Source organism: Hipposideros armiger, unplaced genomic scaffold, assembly GCF_001890085.2.
Source record: "Hipposideros armiger isolate ML-2016 unplaced genomic scaffold, ASM189008v1 scaffold_857, whole genome shotgun sequence".
Taxonomy (NCBI): domain Eukaryota; kingdom Metazoa; phylum Chordata; class Mammalia; order Chiroptera; family Hipposideridae; genus Hipposideros; species Hipposideros armiger.
In genome coordinates this window covers 481741-493629 of record NW_017732207.1, presented here as the reverse complement: position 1 = coordinate 493629, position 11889 = coordinate 481741, and the positions used below count along the sequence as shown (strand labels likewise).

Below are 11889 nucleotides of genomic sequence, written 5' to 3'. Positions count from 1 at the left end.
CCGGCAAATACGGTACTCAGCAAGCTAGATAGTGATCTTTTAGGAGTGTTTACTCCATAAAATAGAAAGCCCAATAATCTACAACAAAATATTTTCAAATTTACCAACATTTGACTTGCAACCAGCTTCTCAGAAATGTTCCCATGCAGAAATTGAGTAATACCTTAAAGGTATACAGAACTTTCACTCCAATGTTAGAAACAAACATGAATTTATTAGCACTTTATGGTATAAAGGCTCAAGATTAATTATTATGGTAGGAGGAATAAAACTAGAAAAATAAACTGTGCTTGTGAAATTGACAGAACGCTTTGTTAGAAAAAATAATTGGTCTTCTCCAAGGAGTTTCAAATGTTCAAATTTTAAGCTTATGTTTTTTCATTTTCATAGACTCACTTTAGAAAGAAAAGAGTTGGCATCTGGAAAAATATTTTCTAACCAAGTAGATATACAGTTAGAAAAAACTAAAAAAAATTGAACAAAAGGGACAAGATAAAATATCCCTCTTACACTTGGTCAAATACCAGGAGATTTCTCGAATCACAGCCTCTCTTATGCTCCTAGGGAGCCCAAAGACAGCACAATAATACAATCAGAACAAATAATGTTTTTAGAAAATCATTTTTAAGTAATCAATCCAGACTTTCAATCCATTCTATAGCTTGTAAATGCTACAGTTAGTATTAGTAGCTTTGGCAACTGTCGGACCCAGGAAAAATCTCTGGGCAGCTGTTTTTTTGTTAACTGCATAGTCACGGTTAAGTTGCTGAAAATCTCCAGGCTTCACTTCCCTCAGCTGTAAAGTGGGAATAAAGATACATACACCACATAATATTAAATGGGATAACATTTGTAAAACCTTTCACTGAGTGCCTAGTCCAGAGTACTAGGTGCTCAATAAACAGAAATTAAAGTATTCTTTGATATGATATGTAAAAATTCTCTCCCGTGTTTCATAATGCTTCCAATTAGTTTGGGATAAATGTCAAAGCCAGATGCCTGAAAAAATGCAAAAACCCTACAGTTCACTGACTTTAGGACACAATTAGGATACTATACCTTCTCAAAAGCACACTGAGGGTTTCTGCAAACAGCGGGTTTGCAGATCACAATATCACCATGACAACGGCAACTCTGGCATGAATCAGGCTCCCAAATTGTGGCGTCCTGCAAAGAAGCATAAGCTCTGAGTTAAAATCCGACTGGTCAAGGTACGAGTACACAAAAACATCACCATCAAGAGCCCCACAGTCTGAATGACTAAAAAGAAAAAGAAGTCACAGGCACACACAGCGCTTGCTGGGCACTGATTAAACCTTGAGAGGCAATAAAAGCAGTATAATCCATTTCACCAGAGTCAACCCACGTAGCCAAAGACAAGGGCATGCAGCAGAGAGCTGTCGATATCCCGAGTAAAAACCATCGATTGACCTGAAACGTCAAGAGGACAAGCTGCTCCCTGACTTGAACTTTCTCTTAGCTGTTAACCAGCAGAAATCATCACAGCCTGCTTAAAGAAAAAAATGACACTTGGACGAGCACTAACCAGCATCCTAACGGCAGAATTTGCCACTAGACAACTATCAGCACTTTCCAGCTCTTTGCCACTACACACTCTAATGTTCATCAGAAACAAGAAGCTCAATATTTTTAAGGCAGATCAACCAACCTCTTGAGTGGTGATGACCAGAATGTATCCAGCTGTATGCTAGGCATATCGGGTTTGTACAAATAAAGTATAGATACGGGCACCAGCCATAAGGACCTCAGAAATTATTTTGGATCATGAACATGAGAGTATTAAATAAACATAAATTGATGACACTATATCAGTTCAACAAATTGGGAAGAAAAGTAATGGTCATAAACAGAAAAGTGAAACTGTGCTCGGTGCAAAAGTCTTAGGAATTTCCTTCCTATTTGCCACCTTCCATCATGCTGAATCTCTGCTTCAATTGGGCCCATTTTAAAGTACCTTTGAGCCCAACTATCACACCGATCACACAGAGACCAGTTTCTGTTCTTTGAAAGGCTGCTCTAATGATTTCAAACTAAAGCAGTAAAGATACCACAGACTGTATCGAAATACATTTTCCTAACTCAAATTCCTACAATATATGGGTTGAAAACGGCCATACTGTTGGCTAAGTTTTAAACACCGAACCACTTTTAAGAGTGTTGTCCATGTTAATCTCCAGCTTAAAACGGTGGCATGGCCCATCTTTACCTCCGATGGGATCAAGTGCAAACACCATAACCCAGCATTCACCTCTGTCCCTGACCTTGGCAAATCTCACAGTCTTGAGATTTTCATTCCCCCACGTAAGTTGGTCAAGCCATTGGAGAGCCCCAGGCTCCCTTCCCTGGTCTCATAACATTCCCTCCTCTGGAGAGCTCCACCCTTCCCCGACTCCCCCAGAGATAGTGTGCAAGCCAACACACTTCTTTGAAGCCTCAACTTCAAGGATGAATCATTTTCTAACCCTTAACCCTGCACATCTCACACCCCCACTCATGTGTGGCTCCTCACCCATTTTCTGTGACCCCACTTAGCTTGCTGGATCAGACTGTAAGCCCCTCAGTGCAGGTATTGTCCTTGGCTGGCACACCTTAGGTCCTTCATAAGCGTTCACAGTTCATAAGCTGCTTAGTGAAGACTTTTCCTTCTTTCTAAATGTTTTCATCCTTTTTTCCTCAGTCAACCAATTGAAGTGCCACTAAAATACTTTGGGGTGGAGTAAGAGAAGTGTTTAAGCTCCTCATAGAGTTATCAGAACACTAGCATTCAACTTGAACTAGATTCGCTGGGAAACTGGTGGATGCTAGCAACAGACCATTTCACACCAAAAGGCTGAAACCAAATGTGATGGTTAATGTTCTGTGTCAACTTGGATAGGCTATGGTGCCCATCTGCTTGGTCAAACAGCAGCCTAGATATTGCTATGAAGATGTTTTGTAGATATAATTAACACTTATAATCAGTTGATTAAATAAAGGACATTACCCTTGATAACATGGATGAGACACATGCAGTAAGTTTAGAGCAAAGACTGAGGTTTCCTGGAGTGGATGGAATTCAGCCTCAAAACCTGTGAGTAAGGGGATGGGGGGAGGTAGAAGAGGGTGAAGAAGGTCAAATATATGGTAACGGAAGATTTGACTTTGGGTGGTGAACACATAATGCAATATATAGGCGATGTATATAGAATTGTACACTTGAAATGTATAGAATTTTATTAACCAATGTCACCCTAATATATCTAATTTAAAAAAAACAACCCGACTGTAACATAGAAATTCTGCCTTGGTTTCCAGGCTATTAGCATGCCCTACAAATTTGAAAATTTCAGACTCACGACTGCAACTTCAACTCTTTCCTGACTTTCCAGCTTGCCAGCCCTCCCTACAGATTTGGAACTTTCTAGTCACCACAATTGCACAAGCAATGTATTATTTCTAAAATAAATCTTTCTTTATATATATAAAGATACACATATGTCTCCTATTGCTCCTGTTTCTCTGGAGCACATACCAACACTGGTACAGATGTACATGGATGTACACAACATTCCCAAGCAAAAAATGAAGTCATCCTTTCTGGTTGAAAAATGTTAAATGCATAACCTCTTAGGGAATGTACTTCAAACCCAAAGTCATTTAAAAAATAAAAATATATATCTGAGGTGAGATTACATCCCAGTAGCCAATTCACAAAACATCTGAGTCAAAGCAAATGAGCACTAGAACCTGACTTGGAATCCCTCTGAATTTCTTTCTCGCTATTGTTATTTCAGACTAAATTGGCACTAGTGTGCCAACCACCATCTATTCTGAACTCAAAGAACAATGACAAGCAGGTGAGGAAAAACAAATTTCATTCCTAAGCACAATGTAATACAGGTTCCCTGATGATTTCAAGAAAACAATATCAGTTTCATGATACAGATTAAATAAAAATGACAACTTCCCAAAGCCAGCAGCTACCACTTATGGACCACAATCTTACGCTAACTTGTGCCTGACGCTTGGAGCAGGAAGCACTGATGGAAGGAGGTATGTGTGGTGCTGGAGGAGAGTGGCCTGCTTCGCTTCCCCAACCTCTGCCATCATCGTAGAGGGCTGGCCCAACAGAGAGGGACACAAGTGCACATCAACATTATGCAAAGCACTTACATGCATGACAACCATGAAGCTAGCACTATCCTTATTATGACTTTTCCCATTTTACAGATGAGGAAACAGGATTCAAGAGATAGGGCAATTTGCCCAAGTTCACAAGGCTCTATGAGACCTAAGAACTCAGGCTCCAGAACCAGGCTCCCTGGGCTTGAACCCTGGTGTCACCATTTATTAATGGTGAGTCCTTTATCAAGTTAAGGTGTCTGTGTTCTAGGTTCCTCATCTGTAAAGTAGAGATGACAAAGTACTTAACTCATAGGGTCACTGAAAAGATGAAATGAGATGACATATTTAATGAGATTTGAACAGTGCCTGGAACTTACTAAGAGTCCATTAAATATAATTTATTTTTAATTCAAATGCTATCTATGATGTTACTGGCATTTAAAAAATATCCTCTAAACATTTCCTTTACTCAAAGTGAAAACAGTCCCATAAATTCCTTGACTTTTCAATCTTCATGCTCCAGCCTACATAGGTAAAAGAAAGTGAAATTATTATTGAATTAAGACCCTAGCACTGGAAAGATCCAGGACTTTGAAGTAGAAGGGAGCGATGAATCTACAGATTGCGTTTTCAGGATGACTTAGGTTTGGAAAACCCTAAGTTGCCGTAACCATGAACCCATGGCCTCCTATTACTCAGACACTGGATGGACACACCAGCTCCGTGTACTCCCGTCAGGTAAGTATGGCTCTAAGGTACCAGTCATCTTTCGTCTCCCAGGTGCGACATTCTCACACCAGGTATTAAGTTCCTCTCTATACCTCAATTATTTCCTCAGTGACCCCAGACTGAAAAACAGTCCATTACACTTTTTAGCAGCTCTCAATCACTGGACTTGGCTTACTGAACTCTAAGCAGGATCTTCTAAAAGCAGAATAACTTCACTTTCATTCACGGAACAATAATTTTTTTTCTATATTAATTCAAAGTTAAATTTATCTGGGCCCAGGAAGCCTTTCTGAATTTGCATATCTGTCTTGCATAGACCGACTCTTCAAGGAAGGAGATCTCATTTTATTCCTCTTTGTATATCCCTATCATCTAGCACAGTTTCTGAGTGTTGGCTGAAATCATTAATGAACAGCCCTGAGTACTTGCTTACTCTCAAGAAAATACCTATCCATGTGAATTGAGATACCCCAATTAGGATGCAAGATCTTGAAAAAACAATGTTTATGTGATGTTGCTACCAAATCCAAATAATGTTGGAGGTTATTACTTCACTGAAATAAAACTATACCTGAAAAAAAATGTTCATCTAGGCATTAGACCTGTCAAAAAAAAAAGTCCTTATAATAATGTCCTCATAGAGTAAATAATTTATGATTAATTTTAAATAAAGTGAGCCCTTTACCAAGGCCTACGTAGATAGCCGTATATTTTTCAGATCTAAAACTTTACGAATCAATTTCTATGGTCTCATGAAATTGCTTTATGAAAGTAGAAATACTAGAGTTCCTCAATAGCTAAAACTTTGGATAAAGCCATGAAATCCAAAGAAATAACATTGTAAAATTTTACAGATTTTCCATGTTACTATTGCAATTCTGTCACTTTATAATCCTCTCTTCCAATCTTACACACTGTGAAAAGAAATAGTCTTAAAATCTTTTTTTTTCTAGAATATAGGTTTAAAAGATTAGATTTTGACAAACCTAAAAAGCAATCAAAACATGATTCGTTTAAACAGTTATTTATATTTTTAATAACATGTGAATAAAATATTCTTGAAAATAATATAGTACCGCCATCCCTAAATATTTTAAAGTAATAGCAAGGTGCTTCAAGAAGAAAAACAAAACAAAACAAAAAAAGTACTTCATTAAGTATTTATTGAACACTTGATTAGTCCTAAAAATAAACAATGAATATATGTCTCATCAATACTCAAATTTCTGGGGAAAATTATTTATAGTATTCTGTCAGAGCAGTATATCAACTGACAACATAAATTTTCTTTCATCTGAATGGCATAACCCCACTTTAATGATTGAATAATTCATTTCATTTTAAATTCTCTTGGGTTCTTCAACTAAATATGAGAAAGAAGGAATGAAGCTCCCAAAGCAGTGCTTTTAGGTTACAAAATAGCATGTATGTAGAATGTGACTTTCTATAATAAAATATACAGACAGTGCCAAAAAAGTATACGTATTTTAAGAAAGGAATAAACTATTAAAATTGTAATACTCAATATATACCAATAACAAAAGATGAATGCAAGTCATGTGTATACTTTTTTTTTTTGGCACTCCCACGATATGTGCATGGAAACAAAGTATGCAATTATATAAACCAGTAAGTGAAGAGTAGTAATTCCTGAGTGTGGATTCTAGGTGATTTTTTTTGTTTTTTTCCTTTATCCTTATCCATATTTTCTATTTTTTCAGTAACACAAATATATAACTTATGTGACTGTTTCACATATTAAAATTTCCTAGAAAAGCTTGACCATTAATAATGGGTATATGTACTTCCCATTTATTCAATAAAACATATTTTTTTAAATGAAGTATTTTCACAAAAATCTCAGATTCTCAAAGTCACCTCTAGGTACCTCAGTGCTGGGCTATAGAGCTGATAAGAACCTCCCAGGTAGGAAGGGGTGAACCAGGACCCTTGGCTTCCCTGGGGGGATGGTTGGAGGCAGCTTTGGGCCTCCGGTTCCTGGTATTCTGAAAGACAGCACAACCCTCTCCCTTTGTTGAGTTGCGTTTCCTAGTTCTGATGGATCTTCTGGCATCAGGAATTGCTGAATTTCTGGTCTTATGTTGGGCTCTTAGGAAACCCAAAGCTTCCTTGAGTCAAATGGAAGGAGATCCCAGCTGGTGACTACAAGTTTGGGGCTGAGAAATGAGAGCTGTTACAACCACTTTGGAGGAGGTGGGTGCTAAGAGTCTCCCCAGGCACTTTCTGGGGAGCATAGCTTGGTATTTAGAGTAAACCAGACTCCAAGGTAGGAGTTAGAATGCAGCGATGGCTTCAGGACAGGGTTGTCACAGCTCAATGGCATCTGGTCAAGACTCTCTTCTGCTTAAAAGTCCCAGTGGCTACTTGTTTCTCTCTCTCTCTGGCCTCATTTCCTATCCTCTCTCCCAAACCTTTTACACCCAGCCCTAGCTATGCTGGTTTTCTTGCTGTTCCTGGAACTACTAAGTGCGCTCCCAGCTCAGGGCTTTAGAATGCGCCATTCCCTCTGCTTGGAGTGCCCTTCCCCCAAATATCAACATGGCATATTCCTTCACTTCATTCAGGTGGCTGCTCAAACACCACCTCCTCAGACAGAATTAGGCTGTCGATCTATTCCTTTACTCTGTTTTCTTCCTAGCACTCACCACCTGACATATTATACAGTTGCTTATTTATGGCCTCTCTCTTCCCCACTAGAATGGAAGCCCTAGGAGAACGGGAATTTTGTTTGTTTTGCTCACTGCAGTGTCCCTCATGCCTAGAACTATTCTCACATATAGCAGATGAAATTTGTTACCTTTTAAAGTTATTTTTAAAATATAAGGTAGAAAACACGTTGTACCCTTTTTTGTGCTGCCATAGGTAGAATCTGAGCTTTGGAGTTCAACTAGCATGGGGGAAGTGAAGTTCATGAAAACTACCTACTAAATACATAAGAGTGAGCCATTTATCCCCAAACCTTCTTGGGCTCAGTAAAAAATTTTAAAAATTAACTGTGTCCTTCAAAGCAATGAAAGGGCCACAATAGTCAACCGGGTCTCATGTTTTCATTTATGGAGGTTCATTTTCCTGACAAGTCTGGTTTTCAGGAAAAGATAATCCATAAAAAAAAAGGGTTCTTTGACCTCGCTCCAGTTTGGGCACAGAAATAATGGTTCTTGTTTGGCAAGGAACTATAAAGAAACGAATCAATAACTTTTATAAGGTTATTTTAGAGTTCAATTCTTTCCCCAAGTGTCCTTCCTCAGGCAGCTTAGATAAACAATACCTTTTGCATTTGGTCTCATTTTAAAGTTCATGTAAAACTCCTCATCCAGCTCTCGATAAAAAGGAGCAGAGGACATTTATTGCTAAGAAAAGATACGAGCCTTTGTGTTTACATTAAATTATCCCCTTTCAGGAAGAGTAAATTATTGGCAAATAAAAGCAAAAATGGCAAACCACTTCCTGTTTGAAAGCTGCTTCAAAGGTTTGCTCCATATACCACTCCTTACGCAGGCAGCTTCTTGTTTTCCACACCAAGGACCTAAGTAGTTTCCCATTTCAGCATCCTAGAGTGATTAGCTTGTACCTGATCTCCTGTTCTCTTAAAATGATAAACCTGAAGGCATCAGCTATAAGAGTATCATTTGGATACAGAAATAACAGCATGAGTCACAGATGAAAAGATAGCTGCTATATATAACTGAAAATGTGTTTGTTCAGTTAGCTGACAAGAGACCCTGAACAGCAAGGCAAGTTAACATCATGTCCTTATACATACGTCTTCTTACATCATGCAGTACCACAGGTGGAGGCAGGAAAAGGAAAGAAACAAACTACTGCCCTGTGCCAGTACTTCCCCAGGCTCTCTACACACTCCCCATCTCACGGCTCCTCCCAGCGTCCCTGTGAATAAGACATCACTACCTTTATTTTATAAATAAGGGAATAGGGTTGAAAAGGCTAAGTGAATTGTACAGAGCACATTTAGTGATGGATATATCAGAGACTCAAACCCATCGTTTTTCTTCTGTGCCATATTGTTATCATATTATATCAACAACAATGAATGCCTTATATAGCAGTCTTACCATTGCAAATCATTCTTTCTTCCACTTTCTCACTTTAATAGTCCAACAAGGTGAGGCACACAGGGGCAGTGCTACCAAATTTACAGAGGAAGGGACTGTGGAGTTAAGTGACTTACCTGCCTAACATGTTACCTGTGTCTACAACAGCCCACTCCCAATCCTCTGAATCTAACTTCCACACAGCGCCCTAGTTTCAGTTGAAATACCACTTTCTCGTTGAAGTCATCTCTGCCTCCTTGACTAAGTCAGTATTTCCCTGCCTCAGGCTCCCAAAGCTCCCCTGCTTTAATAAAGCCAGACTTACTCCTCCAAGTTCTCTTTTGCACAGAAAAGAAAAAGGAGAAAGACGGCACCTTCTGGGTTCCAGATTCTTTGGCACATTCATATCTTTTCTATTTCTTCCTAAAATATTTTAATATAGATATGATTACCATCCCCATTTTACAGATGAGAAAAACAAGGTTCAGAGAGGGGAGGCAATGTTCCCCAAATCTGTAAGTGATGGTACCTATATTTGAACCAGTGTCAATTTGGTTCTGAAGCTTATGTTTTCCCCACTATACCCAGCTCTGTAACCCACAGCCTTGGTCTATGAACACAGGTTGTCTATCATACTAACTCAAGTAGCAATGCCAGTATGGTAGAGTGGATGAACTTGGGTTCAAATATCAATTCAGTTACTTCCTAATTTGGGGACCTTGGACAAATCCCTTAGCTTTTCTTAGTCTCCATTTCTTAATACATAAACTAAGGATAAAATAGGACCCAATAGGGTCACAGTAAAGATGAAATAAACTAATGTACTTAGCACAGTGGTGGCCCATAGAAAACACTCAGTAAATGTTAGCTATGAGTCTGATCACTTGCCACAATCTTAACCAGCTTATCATGGTATTTTCTGTGACAGAAGAGTAGTTGTAGCATTTAGAACTTTAGAAAACCCTTCCGGTTTCTGAGATAAGGAGAAGTTAACTTTCCCACAGCTTAAATGTTTACAAAATATTTCACTATATGGGGCTGTGGAAACTATACTCCTAGAGTAGTACATTGAGGGGAAAAAAAACTCTTCAAAATGTAGAATAAAATTAAGTATCCAGTGAATGTGCTTTACATTCCAAATTCTGAAGCAATAGAAATGCAGGCTTAGCTTTGTAACACTCTATTTTTTACACCCAGTTTTCCATTTGTTCTAACACAATCCTGTCATAGTGAAAGCCCAGCAAAGAACACCCAATGACAAAATAGCCCTCCTAAATTCCTACAGATGTTAACCACAGAAAAAGTTCTACAATGATTAAAAAGTCTGCCTCATATTTCCACTTTAAGCAACTCAGATACTAGGAAGGCTCTCATAGAACTTAAGCTAGTAATTAACTCTTTTTTCTTCTAACAATTCAGCTCTCAGAGACTTCATAGCATATTCCTAAGGCAAATGAAGAAAAAAATTAAACATCCAAAATGTTTGCAGACAAAATTAAATTATAGCTATACCATTATCTCTTAGATTAAAATTATTTATTTTCTTGTCTTCCTTCCCCACTAGATCATTATCATTCATTGTATAATTAGTTGTTTACTTGTCTCTCTCTCCCTTCCGAGGAGTGAAAATAATTTCTTTATATATGGGTGACTTTGTATTCTCATAGTGACTGAAATATAATAAGCACTTATAATGTTTTTGACTGAGATAATGGATGGATGGATGGATGGATGGATGGATGGATGGATGGATGGATGGATGGATAAATGGATGGATGGATATTCCCAATTTAAATAATTGCTAGCTGTTTTGTGATGTAATTGCTAGAAGTCAAATACACCGACAACAGTACTTCACTCTCCATGCTGCCCTATAAAATTTGCCTTGCAGCTGCAATATCCATTTTCAGTACACATTGTTTGAGATCCTGCCTTCTAGACTTATGTCTCAGTCAAGACCTTTGCTCTAAAAGGGCCCCTCTATTTCTGAATGAACACTAGGCTCATCTCCCTGGTGCTATTGTGTTCCAGCATGTCAAAGCCGTGTCATATCATCTGAAGCTGTTTCATGTCCTCAGTCCTGAACCTTTTCCTCTAGCCAACCTCTTGGCTGTTGGCCTGGTTAAACTGACCATCCAGTAAATGGCTGGGAGTTGTACTGACACTCACATTCAACTCACATCCTACTATACCTGTTTTCAGGCCTAATTAAGACCCTAAGTCAATGACTTCATTACTGGTGACCCTGCTTCACTATTTAATGTAAAGCAGGCTCCTACACAGGGGTTATGCCACCCCAAGAGGCATTTGAAAATTTGTTTTGAAGTTCGAATGTTGGGATTTGCCCACTGACATTTAATAACGGAGATAATAAATTCTATTATCTCTGTAATAGGCAAGATATTCCTACACAAAGAAAAACCGTCCCACTTATGCATGACTTTCAAATGTCCCACCAAATATTCATGTCAGTGAAAAATTTGTTTATAACTACTGATACTATATCCTAACTGTTTTATATATAAACACAAAGAATTTAAGTAGTAATAATAGGCACGAAATTATCCAGAAACTTAACTACCTTGTAACTTAAAGAAAGATTATACTTTATTTTGTTTGGAACTCATGATAACAGAAGACAAAAACATCTATTGGAGATATAAAAATAACTATGAATATTTCATCAGCTAAGAAGTGTCTACAACTGTAATTAATTTGAAATTCTAGAACACACAAACACAAACAAATTAATACAAACAGATTAATTTTGTTGAACTGCATACTGGATATAGCCCAAAAGAATATTAGTAAACAAGATGATAGGTTAATCGAAAATATCCAAACTGAAGGACAAAGAACAAAAAGTATAGAAAACATAGAAAAGACCAAGGGAGACATGTGGAATATGTTGCAAGGTTTAGTATATGGGCAATTGAGTTCTAAGAAAAAGATGACAAAAAAT

The 11889-nt window shown here is 38.0% G+C and overlaps 1 protein-coding gene across 3 annotated transcripts in view; it reads right to left on the bottom strand.

Moving 5' to 3' along the window:
* The window catches only part of LOC109374692 (extracellular matrix protein FRAS1-like), a 320228-nt gene that overhangs the window by 155393 nt on the left and 152946 nt on the right, over positions 1-11889 (bottom strand). For all 3 annotated transcript variants that reach the window (XM_019629460.1, XM_019629458.1, XM_019629459.1), the window contains exon 3: positions 1060-1167. In XM_019629460.1, coding sequence (XP_019485005.1) covers positions 1060-1167 — 108 coding nt within the window. The remainder of the gene's footprint in view (positions 1-1059; positions 1168-11889) is intronic.